General features: G+C 33.4%; 2 protein-coding genes across 2 annotated transcripts; both read left to right on the forward strand.

Moving 5' to 3' along the window:
* The first annotated feature begins 411 nt into the window (after window positions 1-411).
* LOC107841214 lies at window positions 412-1,299 on the forward strand. Its single transcript, XM_016685196.2, has 2 exons — window positions 412-636; window positions 955-1,299. The coding sequence occupies exons 1-2, from the start codon at window positions 412-414 to the stop codon at window positions 1,297-1,299; spliced, it is 570 nt and encodes a 189-aa protein (XP_016540682.2).
* An 11,855-nt stretch (window positions 1,300-13,154) lies between these two features.
* LOC107842157 (protein-tyrosine-phosphatase IBR5) lies at window positions 13,155-24,839 on the forward strand. Its single transcript, XM_016685916.2, has 5 exons — window positions 13,155-13,683; window positions 21,500-21,599; window positions 23,034-23,091; window positions 23,420-23,526; window positions 24,087-24,839. The coding sequence occupies exons 1-5, from the start codon at window positions 13,444-13,446 to the stop codon at window positions 24,380-24,382; spliced, it is 801 nt and encodes a 266-aa protein (XP_016541402.1). The 5' UTR covers window positions 13,155-13,443; the 3' UTR covers window positions 24,383-24,839.
* Window positions 24,840-25,690: the final 851 nt, after the last annotated feature.

The following is a 25,690-nucleotide window of genomic DNA, read 5'->3' on the forward strand; positions in this document are numbered from 1 at the left end:
TTCCGCAAGCACTCTTGATGGAGCAGGTAATTAATATTTATTTTTAAGTACAGTTATTTTGTACTGTCATTTTGATAATAATTAGTATTTTTTTTGTTGAAAAATAGTTGACATGTATCAGCCTAATTGATTTTTATTATCAAAATTGTAGGATGCATTTTGCCGCTTGTGTATGGTGTTGTTGATAGTGAAAATGACAATTCGTGGACTTGATTTTTTGAGAATTTCATAATTGCTTTTGGAGATCCCGACAGTATGTGTGTTGTGTCCTACCGTCATGAAAGCATAATAAAGGCTGTCAGCATTGTATATCCAAATGTGTCGCACCTTGCATGCATTTGGCACTTGTAGAAGAATGTTTGCACAAACTTCAGAAAGAGTAAAGATAGACTTAGTGATATTTACTATGCTATGGCAAAGGCATACCGTAAAGATGAATTTGAATTTTTTCAGAATCAAGTTGGGAAGATTGATCAGAGGGTAAAGTCTTATCTTGAGGTTGCTGGATTTGAAAAATGGACATGGGTGTATGCACCTGTCAATAGAGGTAGAATGATGACCTCTAACCTAGCGGAGTGTATAAATGGTAAGCTGAAGCAAGCACGTGAGTTGCTGATAATCGAATTTCTGGAAGAGGCCAGAAAATTATTTGGAAAGTGAAACTGCAAGAATAGAGAAAAAGCATCTTATGCAAACACGTCACTGGGTAGTAGATTCGAACGAATTCTTTAGCTAAATACTTCAAGATCTTCAAGGCTTAAGGTGAGTTTATATGTTTAATTTTTTTTTACATATTATATAATGTTTGCTTGATATTACAGTAGTATATATTTTAAAAATTCGTTTCTATAAAATGTAACAGTAAATGCATCAGTGTTTTTTAACTGATACAAATATATTATAAAGAAGAGCAAGATGTATCTATGTGTTAACATATAATGTTTAATCTTGTAGGTTAGTGCGTCATCAACACATATTTATTCGATTTACGATGAAGGAAAAAAGTACATAGTATGTCTTGATAGGAGTCCTTTCAGTTGCGGGAGATTCCAATTGGATGAGATAACATGTGAACGCGCAATTACGGTTCTAAAAAACAAGCATGTAGTTGATATGAAGCCTTATTGCTCTGAGTATTACTATCCTGAAATATTAAGGAAGACATATGACCAATCGATGTTTCCAATGCCATATAAGAAAGAATGGATTGTGCCACAAGAAGTTATAGACGAAGTTGTGTTACCACCTAAATACAAACGTCAACCTGGAAGGCCAAAGAAAAACAGGCACAAGAAATGAAGTGAAATAATGACATCGAGCAGTAATTGTTGCGGGAGATATGGTTATGAAGGTCACAACAGGCGCACTTGCAACTTCTTTCAAAAGAAGGAGTGACAAATGTAGTTGACTAATGAATAATGTTGAATAGTTCCTTGGAATGTTGCTGGATATTTTTTATCTATTTTGTTCGACATTTTAGTTGATGAGATTCTTGGTTTCTTATAAAATTTAGAAAAAGACATTGACAGAAATAAATAGCATTCTTTGTTAATTTGTTATTTAGTTATATATGTTTTGATGGTGTATTTTGTCGTGACAAATAAAATAGAAATTTAGATATATTGAACTGACAATGTTATTATACATTCTATTAGTAGTCTGCCATAGTGAATGATTGAAAATAGATACATTCTTATAGTATGTATCTCCATTAAATTTATAGATTCAATTTTAACAAATATGTATCATTTGTAAAATATAATTTATCAATATTATTAAGATTTAGTGATATAAGTTCTGCTAGAATTTATTATGCAGGTTATAGTCAAACATCTTTTTCGATTAATAAAAAGGGTTGTAGTTACATAAAAATGTAATAATTTATTGGTTACTATGATTATATAGTAAAATGGTTTCCTTATAATATATACATACAATCTGAGAAGATGTATTTCACATAAAGTTATAGATACAAGATCTAATAATTTGTTTCACATATAAAATGTAATAGGTATTAAGTTTTATTAAGTTATGATATAATTTGGTATGCATGTAAGAGACATCATGAACTATCTATAACAAAAAACTGTTATAGATACATAATACGACAATGTTGTGATGGTTAATACCTATATTTTAATATATCTTTCTTTATTTTGTATACATAAAATTAAAAAAATACAATAAAACATGTATCCAATACAATGTTTGTATATTGCATGGAAAAAATATCATAACGATAACATAAATATATCTTTATGTTATTTAGCATTGCGTTAGAATGTTAATGCAAATAGAAGTAATTATTCATTAAAAACACTTAATGTATGCTTGTCTAAACACTACTAACATCATCAAAGTTTATATCATCAACAACGTTTTTAATAGTCTACTAGCCAAAAACTCAACAACTACTGAATACGCAAAACATGATCGATTTCTTTTGGTGTGAACTTCATCCTTGGACTTTGTGGATCGTCATTTCACTAAAGTATCTATTCTCTGCTTTTATAGATCTGTACTTTCACAAAAGACTAGCATATCTCAGACAATGGTAGTGAGCATCAATTCCTAAAGATGGAATGTCTAATCCCTTGCTCAGATACTCGGCATATACAACTACAAATACACCACAATCCCTGCATAAAAATTAGAAATTTAATTAGAAAAACTAATATAAAATTATAAGCTAATGAAACCATCTCAAAAAGTAATGTAATATGTACAAACTTCCACTTTCTTGTTGTGCTATCTCAGATACGTATTCCACTTGAAATGGATCACGTTTGGTATTTCCCTTATAGGATGTCAGTGCAGTCCAGTTAGTTGGCACCTTTTGCTCAAAAATGTTACTGTACTGAAGGTAAGTAGGAATCATTACAGCCAACTTTTCAATCTCACTTGTTTGTATTCTTTTTTGTGAAGAGTCCATTGAATCGTACACACGAATGCATCGATCCTTTAATGCACTGACTGTCAATATCCAGTGGAAGGCACCATCACAGTTAATTGACACAAAGACCTCATCAACCAAATGCCAAGGCTGATCTGCGCGTGGAATGAATCCCTTGATGGTGTTAATCAATGTCATCTCCATATCAACAACCTCATCAGTCTTTGTAGATGCATCTTGTGTGGCAAGCTCCTTGCTAGCATCAGCATCATAGTAATTCTTATATGCCTTATCGATGTATACTTTGAAAAAGTAATTTGTGGTAGTGTATCTCTTGCTTGGAAAATTCTTGTTCTTGTACTTCTTTCTTAAGTAGTACATGTTGACATCCAGATGTTGTTCAAATTACAAATAAATGGAATATATGTTACATCAGCCTACCGTAATCATTAAAACTGAAAGAGGTACAAATTAAATATTTTATGTATCTAATGTAATTAATGCAGGTAATAGACAATTGCTTCAGATAATGAACAAGATATATATTAATATAGAAAGATACATGTTTTGTTATTATTTATCTAATACAAAATGGAGGTTAGTCTAGCTACTGTCTGATCATGTGCAGAATTTAGGATGCACAGGAGCTCTCCATCTAAGGATTTAAGATTAAATTAACTTTTATAAACAAATAATGTAAAAATATTTTTACATTATCAATGTATTTAACTTGTAATAACATACTTGTAACTTATCTTCTTTTTTTGTGAGTGTGTTATCAGTCCAAATTTTAGTGAAAATTATTTATAAGAGAACTTTTACTCTATATGTGCTAATTATAGAAACTCATGTATATAGCACATGTTTTAAATTATGTTACTTTATTTCCTTTATGTCATAATTGAGCACTAACACAAATATCTACATCTAAGAATATAATGACTTCTTTTTTTTTGGATATAACATGGAGTTCGGAATAGTCTGTGAATATCTTAGTTAATTTTACCGAAAAGCTATTATCTCCCAAGCTGCATAACTAAGACTAAGTGACATCACAATCTCTCTTTACATACATAAATTTATATGTAAGGATGAATCAGTAAATTACAACCTGTGGTGATCCTCTTGTCTTATGTCTGTGATAACTTTTTCTGCATGGGCTATGAAAGATCAACATTTGACTTAGATACATCATAATATATGACGATACAACTTTTTACATTATGTATATTATACAAGATAAGAACTGAAGAAAAAATTCAACATTAAGACTGCAACAGATAATCAAATTTGCTAGAAACAAGTTGGTTTGCATGATTTTTATATTAAAGATATCATCTAACTTATTTAGCCAATCAAAAATCACCATTTTATATACATTAATACATGTTACATGTCATAATGTCCGAAATGTATATGTCAATGGAAATGTTATTTCAAGACGTCACATTTTTAGATTTTGAATATACATTATGAAAATACCTCATCATTCTAGCACTTGTTTGTTGATACATCAGGTAGAACCAGTTCTTGAATTTTGGAAAAGCAACTACGAAATCAAGCTGACAAAAATCAAGATTTGAACATTTAACCTTGTAGTGGTCGTCCTTATCTTTCTTGAAACATAACAGTATGGTACATTTAAAAATAAATTGTAATAAAAAACATATCAGTTTTGAATTTATAATAAGAAATTAGTGTACGTACTTTTTCATGTGTTTCCTGTAAAGGCCTTCTTTAATCCATTCTTCAAAAACTTCCATCTCTACATTTGGTGAATTCCCATTAATCTCATAACCTTCAAATGAAAAATTTTTCTGCTCTGTAGAAAAAAAAATTTCTTTCCTTTTGTACTTGATCCAAAATGGGTCAGGAAAGGTGAACGAAAAATCTTTGATGGCTTCCTATTCCGTTATGAGGGTGTCTTTTTAACTTCCGACACAGTCTTTATTGGTGTAGGAAAGGCAGACACAATTGCGGTGTCACTAATCATATACTCGTCAGGATTTGTTGGTGGAGGCTTGTAAATTGTCAATGCCATTTCATGCTCTTGAACTGGGAAAATAATATTAATCGGTTTGATTTCTTCAACAGTAATGTCACTTAGTTTCTCAATTCCATCATCCTGAATATGATTTCAAAAAGTAACAAATATTCTATAACTGTCAATAATTTTTTTTTACTAAATTATATTGTTACACTAAATTATTAATACTGTACTAAATACATAAATTCTAAATTAGATGCAAAAGGTAAAAATATGTATCTTTCATTGATTAACATTAGACAGACACAAACATATTACATATATGTCTTAGTCAACATTTTATCGTAAAGTAAATTAAAAAAAAAAGATCATGTTCATTACAAAACACTTAATGAAAGTTAATTACGTAAAACAAAAACAAACAAAAATGATTGAATTAGTTGAGATGCAACACATTTACATTAATGCAGTACAATATATACAAAAACTCTAAGAACATCATGCTTTAGATACAAGATAATACAAATGTATCTATAAGTTAAAAACATGTATCTAATAAGAAAAATATGTATCTTGTGTAATACGAATTTCAATAACAATGCAATTTCACTACATTCAATTCAAAGCAATAACAGTAAGTCACAGATACAAGTTAGCACAACATATATCTAGGTACTAATAAATTTGTATCTCTTGTAATAAGGCTTTCAGTAAAGTTCAAACAACACTACATACAAATCAAAGCATAAACAATATTAAAAACTACATATATAACGACATGTATGCTAGTATTTATTAAAAATCTCAAGTTTTTTTAAAATATCATAAAATTCTAGACAGACACAAACCTATTACATGTAGTTCTAAGTTAATATTTTATCGTAATGTAAATGCAAATATGGTCATGTCAATTACAAAATACATAATCAAAGTTAATTACCTTTTCTTGTTGTTCACAACTTGTGAAAGGTGATGGTGCTTGGTTAACTTTATCCTCTTCCATTTCTACTGATTTGTCATTTCTTTCACTGGACTGTGTGCACAACTTGACCCGCAACATGAACAATATTTTTGGAGGAATCACCGTCTTGCCGGAACTGTTGTAGAACATTAGTATAAAATATATGAAACAATAGATAACACTTATGAAATATTAGTAAACATTAAGATATACAAATAGTCTATGAGTTATAAAATGGTTAATATGTATCCATGAACACCTCCATTTTATGTAGTTTTTCCATGACAAAATTCGGACTGACGGGATCACTATTGCCTTTAAAATCAGCAACATCATCTGAATGATGACCCTCCTTGTGGCTTTCTTTTGTAACATTTTCCTTCAACATATGAAGTAGTAGCAAGAATAAATTGAATATATTTGTTACTAAATGTATGTTGTTTAAAATTATGTTACCTTCTCAACAGTCTCATTTTTCGACTGTAATGATTTCAAAATATCAGTGAATCTGTCATTCATCACAAGCTCCAAATAGCTGAATTTCATATCAATCTAATATATATGCATAGTTGATTAGTTATATTGTAGACTAACCAAAAATTTATACCGGTTAACAAAATAGAGCCTTACGTATGTCTTCACATATGTCTTTATATTGGACTCTAACGAATCTAAGTCCGCTTTAACCAAAAGCACTTTCCTGTTTGTGCGTGTAGAGTCATCAATCTCTTTACTCTTTTGTTCTGCATTTGCTGGATTGCCCAGTATTTGTTAAGAATAAAAAATAACACAATTTAAAAACATTTTCATTATGAAAATACTATAACAGATGTTGATATGGAAATACTTGCCGTCTGTTTTCCTTTTAAGGCCCGAGTCTGACTTTGTTCTTTATTTTCTAATCTTCTTCCTACAGGAACATCCTTTTCACTCTTTGACGGATGTGCAAATACTGTACCCAATACGTGTATCGACTCCCTCATCAAAAATTACAGAGGCATCGTACTAAAGTCATCAAAACTATCATGATCTGTGGAAACATAGGGTAAATTAACTTGGTAACTCCTCTGCTCAGGATTTTTAGTTGATGGCATCAAAGATGTACCAGGGTGATCAGATGCAAAACTATTTGGCGGTAATTCAAGTTTTTCCAGCTCCTCCACATTCGGAACAATGTTGGAATATGAACACTACGTACAAAAATTTTGTACATTAAAAATGATTACGATAAAAACTTTAAAAAAAATATAACGCAATGTATAAAAAAAAATCAATCAGTATCATACCTTGATAAACAATCTAGTCATAAACTGATTATACTAAGGTCGGACTGCAACAACCCTCCAATTCAATATACGAGGTATGTTATTACCCTCCGTCACAGCAACTTTGGTATCAATATTTGAACATAGTTCAAACATCCACATATTTAGAACCTGAGGGATTCCACCCAACCTATAAAGCTTCTTCTCCACGAAAAATTCTTGCCTAACTAAGGCAATCAACTTGGAGAAAGATACTTTACCCCAAGGAAAAAATTTATATTTTCCATCTTCAACCATTTTGAAATCAGAAAATGGAACGGGAAAAGCATTCAGTTGTGAGTAGATGAAGGTGTGGATGAAGTGTAGGATTGACATCTGAAGGCATCCTCTTTGTTTTAAAAATTTCCTTTCAGAAAATAGTCCACCAATGCCTCCTTATCAACTCCATTTGTTGATTTGGGAAAATACATTCTCATTAGCTGACTCGGAGAAGAATCTTCGTATTTGAAATCATCAACATTACCACAACAGTTTAAGCCAGTTATCAAAGCATATTCATAAATGGAAAATCTAAGAATCTAGCCTTTAACAAACACATGTATTTCTTCTTGATTTGGTTGCTTGATCTCGAGCATAAGAAGACATTTTGTTATTTGTCCAATATAGTTGAAAAGGGGTATGTTGAGATAACATCCAAAAATGGTCTTCTCAAATAATTCTAAAACTTCTTGGCCGACTACTTCTTTAATTCCATCCTTAAATCTTAAGTTGCACGAACTTACAAATCTAAGAGGATAAGTTGTGTAATACCTCGAGAATTCCAACCGATAGTAGAACCAAGCTTCAAACTCGTGAGAAATAAATGTTAATGATTTGGTAGTTTTATGATCAAGTTTGATGTGTATTAAGGCCTCAAATATGTCCTAGCTATTAGGCGAATCAAAATATTCCTTACCGATTGAATTTTTGAGAAGGATATTGGTACAGTCAACTTCAAATAAGCATATCTTTCATTATAAATTTCTGATCTCATGACACACCAATAGATATATAATTGAATTAGCTTTCCAATGATAACAATTTCACCGAAATCCGTTAGCGGGGTAAAAAGTTATGGACGTTTTACAGTGAGCTATCTGGACTGCCAAAGTGCAACGGGAAGGCTGACGGACCGTCGTGCCAGCGACTAACCATCGCCCAAACCGTCGCAAATGAGGCGGTAATCCCTTTTTCTGGACATAAAGCGATGGTTTGAGGGACGGTCCATCCCTCGGGCGATGGGTCGTCGCCCAAACCATCCCGCACCTCCTTTTAGCGATTAAAAGTTGTTTTTAAAGGGATTTTTGGGTCTTTTCCACCCTTCTTAACACCTAATTACATCAAATCAAAGCAAACAACTTCATATTCATCCATAGCATCAAAATTATGGTTCCTTTTAAGATCAACCCTCATGAACAAGGTTCAAATCCTTCTTCAAGAAAACTCAAGAATCAAAACATCACCATTCAAGAACCTTCAAGAAAAGCCTCCAAGAACATTCTCAAGGCTTCAAAAGCCAACTTGTTCCATTGAATCAAGCCAAATAAGGTACGTGGGGTTTGAATAAGAATAATGTTTTTGTTCTTGTGCCCAAAAGCTTACTTTAAGTTACAAATTTCTGAATTTTGATATGATTTCCATGAAATTAAAGTTAGGGTTTATACCCCATGTTGCTAATTACATGATTTTTGAGATTTTAAGTGGTTTGGATATTGATTTACATGTCTACCTTTGAATATTTATGCACATGATCATATTTTTCCAGATTTTAAGTTGAATTATGAATAATTGTATTGTAAAGCATGAGCCTTATGGTGTTTGATATGAAATTGAAACATGGGTCATTAAGCTTTAGTTAGTATGTTGAAACTTCAAGAATGATCATGATTTAAGCATCCCATGATTAGCTATTTTCAGATTTTTATAAAGAAAGTTGATCCTTTGAACCAAGCTAAGATAGGAATCCATATTATTCATACAGTTTATGATTTAAAGCAAAGATAAGCATAATTGGTTTTCTTTATAAACCCTTGTGCTATTTTAAGGTGGATTTTATAAGGGTTCTGAGCCTAAGTATGGGATTAGTATTTAGCACCGAGTTGGGTATGATTCCAAGGTCTCATGCCCCAAACTACGTGCCATCATAGGTTTCTAATTTGCCCATAATGGACTAAGATAGTGATCACTAAAGTTAAGGTTCTATTCTGATGGCAAGGGTAGAACATCTCTCCTCAACGTGAGAAAGACGTTGGAATCCATGTAAGCTCACATTGTTTATGTTGGTTAGAAGAAACTCCCAAAGTTCTATAATCCCTAAGTTTCAAAAGAAGTCCCATATTCTCCTTAAGATGAATGTATATGTTTTGAAAACTATTGTTTTAAGATTTCCCAAGTTTCCAGAGTCTCCAAGTCTCCAAAGTTTTATAGTCCTAAAGTTCCCAAGTCCTTGTATTCCCAAAGTCGTATCCTCCTCAAGATAAAAGCATAAGTTTTGAAAGTTATTGTTTTAAGATTCCTTTTGCTTACAAGCTTTGAGAATAAGAGGAGAATACAGATTTTAGAAATAAGTATAATGACTCATTAGATTTATGCTACATGTTTCATTATTCATGATTTATGAGATATAGATTTCAGATTTATTCAAGCTTTGTGAGTCATTTATATCAGCATGCATGGTTTTATAAAGAGTAATGATATTGTTGACTTAATGCATACACCCTCATATACTCAGTACATCCTTAAAGTACTGATCCACATATATGTCTATGTGCTACATTATCTCATAATGTAGATACAAGATCTAGTAAGCACATTTAGACTCAGACAGTTGCAGATTCCAGCCAGCAAGGTGATGAGTCCTCCTACTTCGGGGACTTCAGTTGTATTTATTTATGTTGTGTCTTTTCTTATTCATATGTATTGATTAGCAATAGTTGGAGTAGCTTCCCAACTATTTATAGTCAGCATAGTAGAGGCTTCACAGATGTCAGTTAGAGTCAGTATTGTAATTTCAGTCCCTCTCTTCAGACTTTATTAGAATGTAAAAGTGGTATCAGTATTGTGTTTTATAGATTTCAGCATTTCTCTATGTTTTTGCGCAGTTAACTCCGTCATTTATTCATATTTAATCAGTTGCTTAGTAGTATGCCATTAGAAGGATTAGCTTGAGATCACTTGTGGTCCTAAGCACCGTGTGACGTCTCGGAACAGATTTTCGGGGCGTTACAAGTTGGAATTTCCTGAATAACGTAATTCAATCCCTAAAAACAAAAAAAAAATAAAAAAATTATTTGAGATGCAACAAGTTTACTCTAAGACAATACAATATTTACAAAATTACTAAGAACATAATACATTAAATATAAGATTATACAAATGTATCTTTAATCTCTACAACATGTATCTCAGCGTGAAAAAATGTATCATGTGTAATTCTACTTCCAATACCATTTAAATAACACAAGAAACATATCAAAGCATTAACAGTAACCCACAGATACAAGTTAATACAACATGTATCTTAGAAATAAAAACATGTATCTATTATATTTAGACTTTAAGTAAAATTGAACAAAACTAGATACAAATCAAAGCATTAATAATCACTCACAGATACACGTCCACTTAACATGTATCTATGTACTTATGAACTTGTATCTTTTGTTATATTAATTTCAATAAAACATAAAACACATAAGATACAAATAACTAAGCAACAAAAAACCAGATAAACAATGAAATTCTAAACATATCATGCAACCCAAAATATGTATCTCGGCCTAACATTCAATAGATCTGAACATGCAATTACCTTGTAAAGTTCATCTCTGGAAATTGCTTCAACAATTCTTCTTTTCTTGGCGGGAGCTTTACTTTCAGGACTGTTGGATCCCCTTTTCTTAGAACCACTTTATTTTTTCTTGTCCTTCTTAGAATGCTTTTACCGCAACTTCTTCATAATTTGGGGATTGTTTCTATGCTTTGATCTATTTTCATCAAAGCCAACAAATTCATAATCAAAATTTTTGGGAACGGAGTTAACAACTTCATGAGATTCTTTGATACTTTCTAATTGAGAAACCCCAAGACTAAAGAAGGTGTCCAATCTCTATTCATAATGGCAATTCAAACAATGAAGCCTAAAAAATAATTAATCGAAGAAATCAAATCACCCAAATTTTACTTTGTAAACTTAGGTGCAAAATAAAATTTTTGAAAAAAAAATGTAAAAACGATTAGAAGAAATTGAAGCGGATTTTAGGGAGGGAAATTACCTTTCTTTAAAGTTTTGAATTGAATGAAGAAGTTGGATAGAAACCGCTCCACAAATTACGACGTACAGAGAGGGAGAAGTGGGTTATTTTTGGTAAAGAATCGGCTTTGTAGTTGGGTGTTTTAACTTGTATCTCAACTTTACCAAAAATTATGAAATGTTGGGATTTAAGTAATTTTTTAGAAGTAGGGGGATTTTTAGAAGTTTAGAAACTTATGTTGTATATTTTGGTAATTTTTCCATATATATTTTCTATAGACTCTAAACTAGTATATATTTAATGTGTACATGTGTATATGCTTTCTAAAATTGTATATATAAAGTGTATATATGTTGTATGTATATTGTTTCAAGTAGTATTTTAAGTAGTATATATATTATATTGTACGTATATATGTGTATATATTTTCTATAGACTCTAAACTAGTATATATTTAATGTATACATGTGTATATGTTTTCTAAAGTAGTATGCATTTAGTGTATATATGTTGCATGTATATTATTTCAAGTAGTATTTTAAGTAGTATATATATTATATTGTACGTATATATGTGTATATATCTTTTTTAGACTCCAAACTAGTATTTATTTAATGTATACATGTGTATACATTTAGTGTATATGTGTTGTATGTATATTGTTTAACATATTTAAAATGTATATGGGTGTGTATATATAGTATATATTGAAAAAAACACGTAAATTCTAATTATTTTTGTACATTTTGACCGTTCAAAACCGGATTCACCCTAAGTGGGCTGGTCCGGTCAATTTCAACATATTTTACTGTTTGGGCCCGAAGTGAACCAGCTCGTTAAGAATGACCCGATACCGGACCGTCCCAGGAACTAGTAAAAAGAAGTGAGTTGGTGTCGGTTTGAACCAAACCGGCCCAGTTGACGCTCTTAATTGAAACCAATAATTTGAATTGAATAAAAAAACTATTAATTTATACTTTATTGATGATTGGTTTTGGTTTAGCAGGTTTGATAATAGTTCTTATTTTTATATTGAATTATTGGTTCTTAATGGTTTGAAGTTTTTTCTTAACGGATTAATCGACAATTCAATAGTAAATTAATAAATTATATTTATACCATTTAATCTATCAAGTTTTGACTTTGGGTTTAGTTTTATACTGTCATTTCTGTCTATCTCAATCGAGCAGGAATATGCAATATCCCAACTTATGAGCGCAGTTCATTTGGTTCTCACCTCGTTTCCAAGTGATTTTTCATGATTTTTAAATTTTAAGGTGTGAAATCTTACAAGTTAAATCGACAAACGAACTGATAAAGATCAATAATCGATAAACAAATAATCAATATAATGATTTAATATGTCTACAGATAAATCTTGAAAACCCCTATAAAATCGTCCAAAATCAAGCTCTCAAAGGTGAAATATTGTGAAAATAGGATTTTTGTCGAGAAGGGGACCTAAATTTGTCCAGGTAAGTAATGACCTTTGCAAACGCGAACCCCTGACCACGAATGCAAAGGTCAACCCAACTCAAATTCTGCCATCACAGACAAAACATCACGAATGCGATGAAGAAACGAACTCGACTCATGAGTTACTCGTTGCAATTGCGGTACCCACCATCGCAATCACGCAAATGTGACATGATTGTAAAATATTAAAAGTTAAATCAATATTTCAGCTAATAACTATTAATAATCAATAAGCAAATAATCAATATAAGAATTTAATACATGTACAAGTCGATAACCAATAAACTTCAAATCTAACCGCGGAAGGAAGGTACATATAGTAGAACAAAGGTTTTATCCATATCCAACGAGTAATCCCTATTGGTTACCCCTTCAAAAAATCCACAACCATTATTACATCTACCGGTATCTATAAATAGCAACTTATATACAACTCCAATTTCACCCAAATTACTGTACTTCACTCCCATCACAAAAATCTCAACTTTCACGTCAAGAACCACAAACCCCACTTCAAATCTTGAAATTTTCTTATCTGGGTCGTTCTTGATTTTGTAATTGAACTCGAAATGAGGAAGAGAGAAAGGGAAAACCCATGTGGGATTTGTGGGCATTATCACAAATATGAAGAAGGTGAAGTGTGTGGGATCTGTGGACATAGAATGCCTGATGTATCTGATAAGGGTAGTACTATACAAGTCAGTGCTTTCCCTTCTGAGATCTTGCCAGAGTTTCTTTATTTGGGGAGTTATGATAATGCTTCTCGTGCTGAACTTCTCAAGACTCTTGGGATTTCAAGGATTCTCAATGTTTGTAATCTTTTCTTATCTTTTGTTGTTTCTTGATTTTATCTGTTTGTTATTGTTGGTTTGATCGTTTGTGTTTTCTTGGATTGACCCCCTGACTCCTCTTTGCGGGATTACCCTGGCTATAAAAAAAGGGCAGCCCGGTGCACTAAGCTACCGCTACCCTGGCTATGTTGTTGTTTTTTCTTAGATTCTTGAAATAGAATTAAGTAGAATGGAATTTGTCAAGAAGATTAATTTAGTCAATTTTCCGCGACTAAGTTTTTTTTTTTAAGATTTTGGAGTGAAATGTACCTAATGGATGGAAAAGATTCATGCAAAAGACCGAAATGAATGAAAAAGGTTCATATAAAAGACCCCAACTATTTCATTTGGAAAGAAATAGAACTAAATAGACTGTATGGGTTAATAGGATTAATCTAATCTGCCATGACTAAGTTGGGTTTTTGAGGCATAGTTGATTGATTGAGTTTTGTTTGGAGTGAAATTGACCTAAATGTAGATGAATGAATGAAACAGATTCATATACATGACCCCAACTATTTCATTTGGAAAGAAATAGAACTAAATAGAATTTCTGTTTTCGTTTGTATCTTATTGGGTTCTTGCAAATAGTTGATTTTGAAAAAAAAAAGGAATAAATAGAGCGGAATGGGTCAAAGAGAACTAAAATAGTCTACCCTATTTAATTTGGTTTTGAGGTATAGCCGATTGATTGAGTTGTTTTTGGAATGAAGTGAACCTAAATGTGGCCGAATAAATGAAAAAGATTCATATAAAAGACCCCAACTATTGCTTTAGGAAAGAAATTGAACTAAATAAAGCGAATGGGTCAAGAGGATTAATCTAGTTGACCCTGTCGAAGTTGGTTTTGTAGGCATAGTTGATTGACTGAGTTTTTCTTTGGAGTGAAATGCTAAGTTGCTCGGACTCTCAAAAATGTTGTTGCATCATTGTTGGATCCTCCAACAATGCACTATTTTTGAAGGATCCGACACGCACCCGATGACATTTTTGAAGAATCCGAGGAACATAGGTGAAATGAACCTAAATGGAGCCTAATGAATGAAAAAGATTCATATAAAGGACCCCAACTATTATGTTTGGAAAAAAATAGAATTAAATAGACATGAATGGGTCAAGATGATTAATCTAATTAATCTAGTCAACCTGGACTAAGTTGGTCCTGGAGGCATAGTCGATTGATTTAATTGTTTTTGGAGGCAATGAACCTAAATGGAGCCGAATGAATGTAAAAGCGGCATACATAAGACCCCAGCTGTCGTGTTTCGAAAGAAATAGAACTAAATAGAGCGGAACGTGCGGTCAAGAGGATTATTTAGTCTACCCTGACTAAGTTGGTTTTGAGGCATAGTTGATTGATTTAGTTGTTTTTGGAGTGAAATGGACCTAAATGGGGCTGAATGAATGAAAAAGATTCATAAAGAAACACCAAATATTTTGTTTGGAAAGAAATACATAGAACTAAATAGAGTGGAACAGGTCAAGAGGATTATCTAGTCGTCCTGACTAAGTTGGCTTTTAAGGCATAGTAGATTGACAGAGTTGTTTTTGGAGTGAAATGGACCTAAATAGAGCTGAATGAATGAAGATCATTATCTCAAAGATCGCAAATTGATTTATCTAAGTATCTGTTTGTCATTACTGTTTTACGTTTCAGTGTTCTTGGATTCTTGCGAATAGTTGCTTTTGGAAAGAAATAGAATTAAATAGAGCGGAATGGGTCAGGAGGATTAGTCCACCCTGACTAAGTTGGTTTTCTAGGCATAGTTGATTTATTGAGTTTTTTTTGGAGTGAAATGGATCTAAACGTAGACGAATGAATGAAAAAGGCTCATATTAAAGAGCCCAACTATTGTGTTTGGAAAGAACTAGAACTAAATATAGCAGAATGGGTCAAGAGGATTAATTTAGTTGAACTAAGTTGGTTTTTGAGGCATAGTTGATTGATTGTTGTTTTTTGGGTGAAATAGACCTAAATGTGGCCGAATGAATGGATAAGATTCGTATAGAAGACCCTTGTTACACTTGGAAAGAAATAGAACTAAATATAGCAGAATGGATCAAGAGGATTAATCTTGTAGACCATGATTAAGTTGGATTTTGAGACATAGTTGATTGATTGATTTTTGGAGTGATATGGACCTAAATGTAAATGAATTTAGAAAAAAGATTCATATAAAAGACCCCAACTATTGTGTTTGGAAAGAAATAGAACTAAATAGAGCAGAATGGGTGAAGAGGATTAATATAGTCAGCAACAACATACTCAGTGTAATCCCACAAGAGGATTAATATAGTCGGCCGTATTAAATTTGGTTTTGAGGCATAGTCAATTAATATATTGATTAAATTGAGATGCTTTTGGAGCAAAATCGACCCAAATGAATGAAGAAGATTCATATATAAGACCTCAATTGATCTATCCATTTGTTATTACTGTTTTTGGATTTGGTTTTCTTGCATTTTGCGAATAGTTGCTTTTTGAAAAAAATATAATTAAATAGGTTGGAACGGGTCAAGTTGGTTTTCAGGGCGTTGTTGACTGATTGAGTTGTTTTTGGGACCTTCTTTCGTGCATCAACATGGAGAAAGTAAGAAATAGTTTGTACATTTGGAAAACCCATGTCTCCCTTTGTCAACAGATACAGTTGGGCGATTTGGCAAATCAAATTTGTCCAGTTTGAGATGCCTTAATTGCATTAGTCCCCAAATTTGCTCAGGAAAGAGAACTATATTCGTGCCACCTAAAACAAAATGTGTGTCCTTGGAACTTTGATCATATGTTGAGGGAACTTATGCCTTTTCGTTAAATTCTTCTATTGAATATCATAGGAATGAATTCAAGGACACAACCTACTATATTACTTCTCTGGAATATCATTTAGGTCCATTTTACTCCAAAAACAACTAAGTCAATCAACTATTGTGTTTGGAAAGAAATAGAACTAAATAAAGCGGAATGGATCATGACTGTTAATCTAGGAGCCGTTTGGCCATGAATACTATTGACTTTTTTCGGGAAAATTATTTAATTCTATTTGAAAAACAGTGTTTGAAAAACTTGAAGTTGTATTTGGAATTTGGAAAACAACCAAAACCTTGTTTTCACTTTTAATTTTTTTTATTTTTTTTCAAAAAATCATAAGTTTTTATTTTCATGAATTAACTCCATTTAAATTATATTCCATCTACAAATAATAATTTACATTGTTCTTAAAGAAAACATTTAAATTCTAAATATCAACTGCAAAAACTATGATCAGACACAACTCCAACTCCAACTTTGAAAATTTCAAATTAAGTGATTTTTTTTTAGTTTTCATGGCCAAACACTTACCTAGTCGGCCCTATTTAATTTGGTTTTCAAGCATAGTCAATTAATATATTATTTAATTGCGATGCTTTTGGAGGGAAATGGACCTAAATAGAGCTGAATGAATGAAAAAAATTCATGTAAAAGACCCCAGTTGATCTATCTATTTTGTTATTACTGTTTTCTGTTTGCGTTTTGTTGCGTTTCTGCGAATATTGGTTTTGGAAAGAAATAGAATTAAATAGAGAGTATGGGTCAACAGGATTAATCTAGTCGACCCTGACTAAGTTGGTTTTTGTGGCATAGTTGATTGATGGAGTTGTGTTTTTGTGTGACATGGACCTAAATAGAGTCGAATGAATGAAAAAGTTTTACATAATAAAAGACCCTAACAACTATTGCGTTTGGAAGGAAATAGAACTAAATAGAGCAGAATGGGTGAAGAGGATTAATATAGTCGACCCTAACTCATTTGGTTTTGAGGCATATTGGTTGGTTGAGTTGCTTTTGTAGTAACATGGACCTAAAGAATAATTAAAGCGGAGCTAAGATTTTGCGTTTATGGGTTGTGGAATCTAAAAGTGGATTGAAATGCTCTAGATCGACCCCTGGGGTTTAGGCTTACTCCATTGATTGAATGATTACTTGCTTTTGGAGTAGTGTTCTGTAGACTCGTCCTACTTGTCTTTCATCAATATCATGTGGTTGTGGCTGAGGCATTTTGTAGATCTAGTTGGTATATCTTGCATTATATTTTTTTCTTCATACGTATCTATCTTGCATTAGCTTTCAAAGAAATGAAATCGTTCAAGTTGATGGATTTATTACTTAATACTTTGTCTAGAGGGAGGTAGGATATAGGGGTGGATTTAGGATTTAAAGACAGTTCATGCATCATTAATTATTTAACTTTGGTTAAACTTTTCGTACACATGTATAGTTTAAGTACGAGGCACGTGGTTGCACGTGCACCTGCTGCTTATGTTCTGAATTACTGGATCTGCCTCTTATTTGATAGCAGTGTAACCTAATTTCTTGATCACTTAGTACCTTTTGCCATCTCTCTTTTGAGTTTAGAAAAGTCGATCGCTTCTGTCATATTTTGATTAACCAAGAAGAATGCATCACTTGTACCTTCCTCTAGTCATTCACTTAGGGTTCAGTGATGCAACGGGAGTGATTCCTGGATTGTCTTAGCATGTCAGTCTACTAGTCTAGGTCTTTGGTGCGTGAATGCTTGACTTAGAGCTTGAACTATAGGGGCAATCCAGAGGCTTTCCTTTGTTATAGAAATCCACAGAAAAGATTCTGGAACTTCCAAACCAAAGAGAGCTTATCACGTTTGTCTTCAACAACTAACCATTCATTTGTTTGGATCATGTCAGAAATCTGCCTTACAAGTTAATATTCATCTGTCAAATCTTTCACAAGTTTCCGGTCTAGCTTTGCATAGGTGCTTAAAAGTTATAGGGAAATTGGGATACTGATCTCAACTTTAAAGATGACCTTCCTGCTTATGCGATAGTTCATGAAGGAGTATGAAGTAGGAATATTGCAGATGTGGAAAGAATTATCTCAGAAGGGGCCGTTAGGTGCAATTAAACATGCTGTCAGCTGGGTGTAGAAGTGAAGCAAATGGGTTCTCTTTCACATGAGCATCTAGTTTCTTTTTGTTCTTTGCTTTGTGCAGTTGCAAATATACCCATATCTTAAATGAAGTACCAACTAGTTTTTGGTGTCAATAAAATTCGTTCCTGATCTACTTCATTCACTTATCAGATACAGTTACCTATTAAAGAAAATGCCAAAATTGCAGAAATTAACCAGGCATTTATCCGTGTATATGCCAAAATTGCAGAAATTAACCAGGCATTTATCCGTGTAAGCATATATACATTTTGAGTACAAGCCTGTTCTCTAGGAAAGGTAAGATGGATATTTCTTTTTGCAATCTTTTAGTGTTCTTCACTTAAAAAAAGGAAAGCATATAATATTTGACACTTAAGTCAGAAAAGGAAGGTTGCAAACATGAGACAATGACATGGAAGCAACTTATGGTACTTATACAGAAAAAGAAAAACAAGAAATAAAAGAATCTACCAACTTATTGCTACATCAAATTTTATGTCTTGGTCAAGTGATGGGTGTTTGGAATTCAACTTTATCTATTTCCCTTATAGCACAAAAGCACTAGGATACCGTCTCTTTTATAATTTAACATGCCCGGGCTAGGTCAGTGTTTGAGAATTTTCTTTTGAAGGTTTTATGCCTGTTTGTGTGCTTGGTAGCTTTGTCTATCTGTAATTTATTGGTAATAACTAAGATTTAAGGTCATTTCTTCAAATTGCTCTCCATTTCTAAGTTCATAGCCTTCGCGGTAGCTTCATCGATATTACCTACCAAATAAAAGGCCTGTTCAGGAAGACCATTGATGTACTGACATGGAATTTTAGGCTTGACCATTTTCTAATGCATTATTTGGCTAGGGGCTAAAGGTCAGTTGTCAATGTGCCCAAGGGTGTGGCATAGTGGTCAATGAATTAGGTTGAGAACCACGAGTTCACAAGTTCAAATCTAGTTAAGGCAAACACTGGCTGAGTTCTTTCCGTCTGTCCAAGCCTTAGTGGTATCTGTGCTGGTGGGAGGCAACATATAGTCAGGTACCCTGTGAAATTAGTCAAAGTGTGCGAAAACTAATCCTAAAGCCAAAAATTCAAGGGTATAGAAGTCATCGAGATAGTATGAACTTAATTTTTAAGTTGTTTATGTAACTTTAGCACTGATTGCCACGGCTGTCATAAGTGAATGCGCTTGTACCTATGGTGACAGGATTAAGGTTCAATCATGTATGATTGGAATTGCTGTTAAATTTCCAATAGCATATTAGCTGGGGTTTTCTTTTCTGCTGCACCTTCATTGTCTTTTTGCTTCATTCCCTTTTAGGTTGAGTGCTTGACTAGCTGTTCTGCATCCTGATCTGTCTCCACATTATTGATTGGGAACATTCTTTTTATTTGTTTATTATTTTGTTTGATGTGGTAAACCCAACACCAATTTCCATACCTAGGAGCCCAACAATGGCTCTTTTCCACTTTTTTTTTTCTCTTGGTGACCAAAGCCCCCAACATCGTGATTGGAGGGCCCCAATCACTGGGCAATCTCTCCCTTGACATTATTTATTGGGGATCTAGATTACCACTACTTAATAAAGGAGATGGTGACATTTGTAGTTCCATCTTTTTTACACATATAATGGGGGTTCCAGGCAAACTTGTGCATAAGTCAATTTTTCCACCAAGTAACTGCATTCTCCCACCAATAGAAATAACGAGTAATTGTACCCACCAAGGCTTATCATATGTGAAGGAATCAATTAGATTTTTCCCTTTGCTGGATCCAGACCCCATTCACATCCTTGGGTGCGAAGTTCGCTACTCTTTAGGGGAAACTTAGCAGCCAGAATCTAATTAGGATTGTTTATATTCTCAATGAGCTGAACTATGACCCATTAGTTATAAAAATGCAATACATTGTTCTCTTAAGATTAGATCCATAGATGTAACTGAAAGATTGCAAAGAGATGGATATGGCTAATTCACTTACTCATTCAAATGCACAGGGCTGTTTTGTCTAATTTCTATATAATGCAGTGTAATTGTAACAGAATTTTTATGATCTAGACAAACTGAAATCCAGTTCTTTTCTTGGATATTCTAGTGTTCACTTGTAGTTGGTCTTAAAGTTTATGAAGTTGAAACGTGATTAGGGTTGATAATGGCTTTTCAAAATGGACGAAATGGTAGGGAGACAATTATGTAGAATGTCGATAGTAACTGACCTAAAAAGGGCTTTTGTCGCCAAATTCTTGCATTCTTCGGGATAGACTTGGGGGATTAGGGGATGGGGTTCGAGTAGTTACCTAAATGATGATACTCTACTTTTGTGTAAAACATGTATCCTCGGGTTTTTGCTCCTATAAGTCGTATAATCTTTACGTTGTCAAACAAATTCTGTTAGATAGATGATACTGACATATACGGTATTAGATGACAGGAACAAAGAATAATAAGACAAGAAGAGGAAGCATAGTAGAGAGATAGAGCTGTGCAATAAGAGCATTTTTGACTTTTTTGCACGATAAGTGATAGTGGTCTCAATAAACATTCGTTTCTTTCTTTCTATATCTTTTTGTATGGTATTTTGTCTTCTTCATATGGACTTGGATAAACGAACTACATATATGTACTTTTGGTTCCATAGAACCATAGTGGGCAACCATATATTTTTCTTTTCAATCATATGTACTTTTGGTTCCATAGAACCATAGTGGGCAACCATATATTTTTCTTTTCAATCATATTGGATGGTTCTTTTTTCTTTCTGGCACGTCCATAATTATTCAATATTAGCACTCTCACGTGTTCTTTGTGGCCTGTGTAATTGTTGATACTGAATATTCACTTTTGTTTTTTCTATGTGCAGACAGTACCTGCTTGTCAGAATCTTTATAAAAATTCCTTTACTTATCACTGCCTTCAAGATGACAGAAATTTGGCATTTGATGATGCTATCCAATTTTTAGGTGAGTAACATTCTCTTTTTTTGATTTAACCTAATACCTCTAAGCTTGATTAGAGATCCGTGGAACCTTTCTCTTTGTGTGGTTCTTTAGTATGGTCAACTATTTGCTGCTGCAATGCTTTGAAGGTACCTTAGTTGATTGAAAAGTATAAAATGAGGTTTGAATTATGTGAACAAACTAATAATCTATAAAACAACTGTGTTTCAATACCAAGTAAGTTGGGGTGCAAAAGTATGGAGTTTGAGTCTCTCTGTCACCTGTTATACAAACAAAATACGAAAATGAAAACAAAGTACGGAAATCGAAAGATAATAAAGAAAAGATAGATAGATAGACACAAGAAGAGGAAACGTAAGCAACCAAATATATATTAAACTAATGACCTCCGACATTTAACCTAATACAAGCACCTAACTCATACGAAGGCCGAGAGAGAAACTAATCCACTCACAACCAACGTTTCTAAAACAAAGTCAACGAAGCACCCAACAAGCTAAAAACACTCGCAAGTGAGTTTCATTTGAAATCATCTAAGAAGAAAATAAGGAAATCCTAGCTATTTATAGCCATGGGCTATTTATTACAAAATGGGCCCAAAAGTGACCCTAGATGAAAAGGGGTCCATTTGGCACTTTTAACAATACACCTCCTATGCTCCAAGCTATATCATCCAAACACGATGTTGCTCAATGGGCCTTGGAATATATCATTGGATAGAGCTCCTCTCATGTGCCAAGCAATTATCCAAACACGTACTTGCTTCCCTAAGGCTCTTGAAAGATTGGAACTACTTCGGCTTGTATCACAAAGGTATGGAGTGCGAGTCTCTCCGTCACCCATTATAAAAAAGAATTTTCATGTGCATTGCCCATGAAAAAGAATTAAGCCCGCACATAAGGAGGCTTGTCGAAAACATAGGTAAGTAATTAAAAGTGTGCTCTCTTACAACTTAAGCTTTTAGATTAGATGGTCGCACAACTTCACCACAAATACTATAGCGAATTAAAACTTGTATAACTATATTAGGTGGAGTTTACCTGAACTCTTGTCATTTTTTTATTGGACATTCAATGGTAGCTTTCTCTAGTTGAATGTTGAGCCATCTAATAGTTGATTGCTACAGATTTGCTTCCCACAGGTTCACCTGCAAAGACAATCTTGTTATTTTTTTTTTTTCCAAAATTTTAGTAAGTTTTTCTTTATACATGCATTGATAGATGTCAGCATTTCATATTTTTTAACTCTCAAGACTCTGTTTACGTGTCTCTAGTTGTTGTGAAGGAAGGTCATTACTAAAGAAGATACCATCGGGCATCGACCCTGATTGCTACAGTTGAAAATCATGCTTATGACCTCAAGCTTGTTCTCCAGTGATCTTTCATGTTTTGTGGGAGGCATTATGCTGGCTAATCTTAGAATATTTCTTTTGTGCAGAACAATGTGAAAAAGATAGGGCTCGTGTTCTTGTGCACTGCATGTTAGGTAAAAACAGGTAAGGAGATTACTTATCAATTTTGCACCTAAACCTTTTCACCGTTTCCCTTTTTCTTTCTTTCGCGTTTGTGCTTTATCCTGTTCCTAAGTGGTTTTCTGCAATTAAGGTGTAAATGTGAAGCTTGTGATCTTTTCTTCAGCTTCCTCTCAGAAACTTCATAGCATTTACTGCTACCACACGGTGTTTCCTGATAATTCCAAATGCAGTAAACTACGACAGCTGTTTTCTGGAGTTCCTTTCAATTGATTGTACTTGCAGAAACCACCATTTTGAATTGCATTAGGCTTTTATATGCGGAACTCATAGAGTTGGGCTATTTTGATAGGTCGGCAGCAATTGTAATTGCTTATTTGATGAAAAGCAAAGGATGGAACCTTGCACAGAGTCTTCAGTGGGCCAAAGAGCGAAGACCTTCTGTTGACCTAAATCAAGGTATGCATGCTACTATTTTTACAAGGATTTCTTCTTTCACTTGTTTCAGCTCAAAAGCTATAATATTAAGCTAGTAATTCTAAACTTCTTGAGAAATGAAAATATGTGTGATGACAAACGTAGTATGCCTATAGTTAAAGAGGTCGGATAGTTAATCTTGATATTGGTTACTACTATCATACTTGAACATAAGTTACAGAAATTGGGATGAAAAAAGAACTGCACAATGTTGTGGCATTGTTGGCAGAATAAACTGTGACCAAGCTATAATAGAGTTTACTCATTCTGAATGCAAGCGTAGTTACTTCTAGAATTAGAAGTTCAAAACCTGTTAACTTTTGTGTTGGTCAGTTTCAAGTCTGGCATATTCATTACTTTGTAATAAATGTTTCTTTCGTCGTTTTTCCTTGAATGCAAGTCGGATTTTTAGTTATTTTGACTACATTGTGTTGCAAAATCTGTCTCTCTTCACTTGGGTTGTGTCTCTCTTTGAAACTGATCGTAAAAAAGTTCCCTTGTAGCTTTTCCGTCTGTCTGACTCCTTTTCGCTATATTTACAGAGGTCTACCAGCAGCTACAGGAGTACGAGAAGAAGATCTTTGCGTCACTTCAGAACCAGCCCAGCCCCGTCATGCCAGCCTTCCCTTCTCCTGTGCCGTCCTTCAACTTTGGCTTCCCAAAGCCCAGCGATCCGATCCCTGCTCCAGCCTTCAACAGTTCTACTGCTCGTCCACTTTTTTCCCGTCCTGCTTTTGAAGTTCCTCCTCACGGATTCACTTTTGGAGCTGCTCATAATCAGCATAACGATGCCAATCAAAATCCAAATGGTAGCGATGTTGCCATGGACGGTTCATGATACTACACTCCCCTTTAGCCTTGCGAAAAATCCTCAACATCAACAGAAGTATTAAAGAAGATTATGCCAGTTGCTGATATCAATCTACCAAGTTTTTCAGATGGTCGGATGTAAAGTGGGAGACATTGCTTATGAAACCACTAGTTGTAGAGTTCGACATGCCCAGATCTTACAGTGCCATCAAAATGGATTCGTGATTCAGGAAATCCAAGTAACTATCGCCTAAATTGTATGTGGATACTCAAGACTTTCACTTGATCTCTTACAAACTAGATTTTGTGTAGCAACTGATTGTTATATTACTGGAAAGGTGGGTGAGTTTTTGACAATGGGTTTCTTTTACATCCTAGTTGAGCAGTTGCATCGTGTGTTTCTGTTTGTGTTCAACTATAGTTAACACTCCTAAAACTTATTCAGAACATTGTGAATGCTAATGATCAGTGATGTTGACACTCTAGAAGGGTGCATGTGATGCACGGGTGGGTGTAGCCAGGATTTGAAGTTTGGAACTTTACTGCAACAAATTCGATTTACTAGGTTTACAATTTATTGTTTGTACTTATTTGGTGAATCTTTTACAAATATATTAAATCTAGGCTAAAGCTATTGAATTTAGATGAACTCGAATGATGTACCCTTTCTAACAAGAATAGATATAAATAAGAATAATGCCATGTATGTTTACAATCACACAATTGACAAATACAAGAAAGTAATAAGTTGCTTTATTGAGAACCCATATTTTCTCAAAAGGAAATTCTACCATTCAGTGTGGAATATGCATAGTATGAATATATATATATATCAACAAGAAAAGAAGTTAGGAGAACCGCACAATGCCATTCATAAATCCACAAAAAAAAAAAAAAAACAAGAACTTATCAAGTTGCACGACTAAACCGCCAAGTGGTATACTATCATCACCACGAGTTGAGGTGAGATGAATACAATCCGTTCACCTTTAATAAAAAAATTTGAGTTACAGATGTAAAAATAGAAAAAATTCTGATAGGAAATGTTTAATAGGCCTTATGAAGCATGCATCCAAAGTAATCAGGCTTCTCAAACATGCATGTCTTTCATCCACAAAAAAAAATCAAAAGAACTTCTCAAGTCAACACTAATGAAACAACCAAGTGGTACTACAACCAATTTGCAAGTTGTGGTGAGAATTGAGATGAATAATAATCATTCACCTTTAATAAGAAGTATCAGAATTTAAGCTGTGAATATGGACAAAATTCTGATAGGAAACGTTTTTTTTTCCTTTAATAGGCCTTATAAATTATGTGTCCAAATTGTCCCAAA

This window comes from Capsicum annuum, chromosome 9 (genome assembly GCF_002878395.1).
Source record: "Capsicum annuum cultivar UCD-10X-F1 chromosome 9, UCD10Xv1.1, whole genome shotgun sequence".
NCBI lineage: Eukaryota > Viridiplantae > Streptophyta > Magnoliopsida > Solanales > Solanaceae > Capsicum > Capsicum annuum.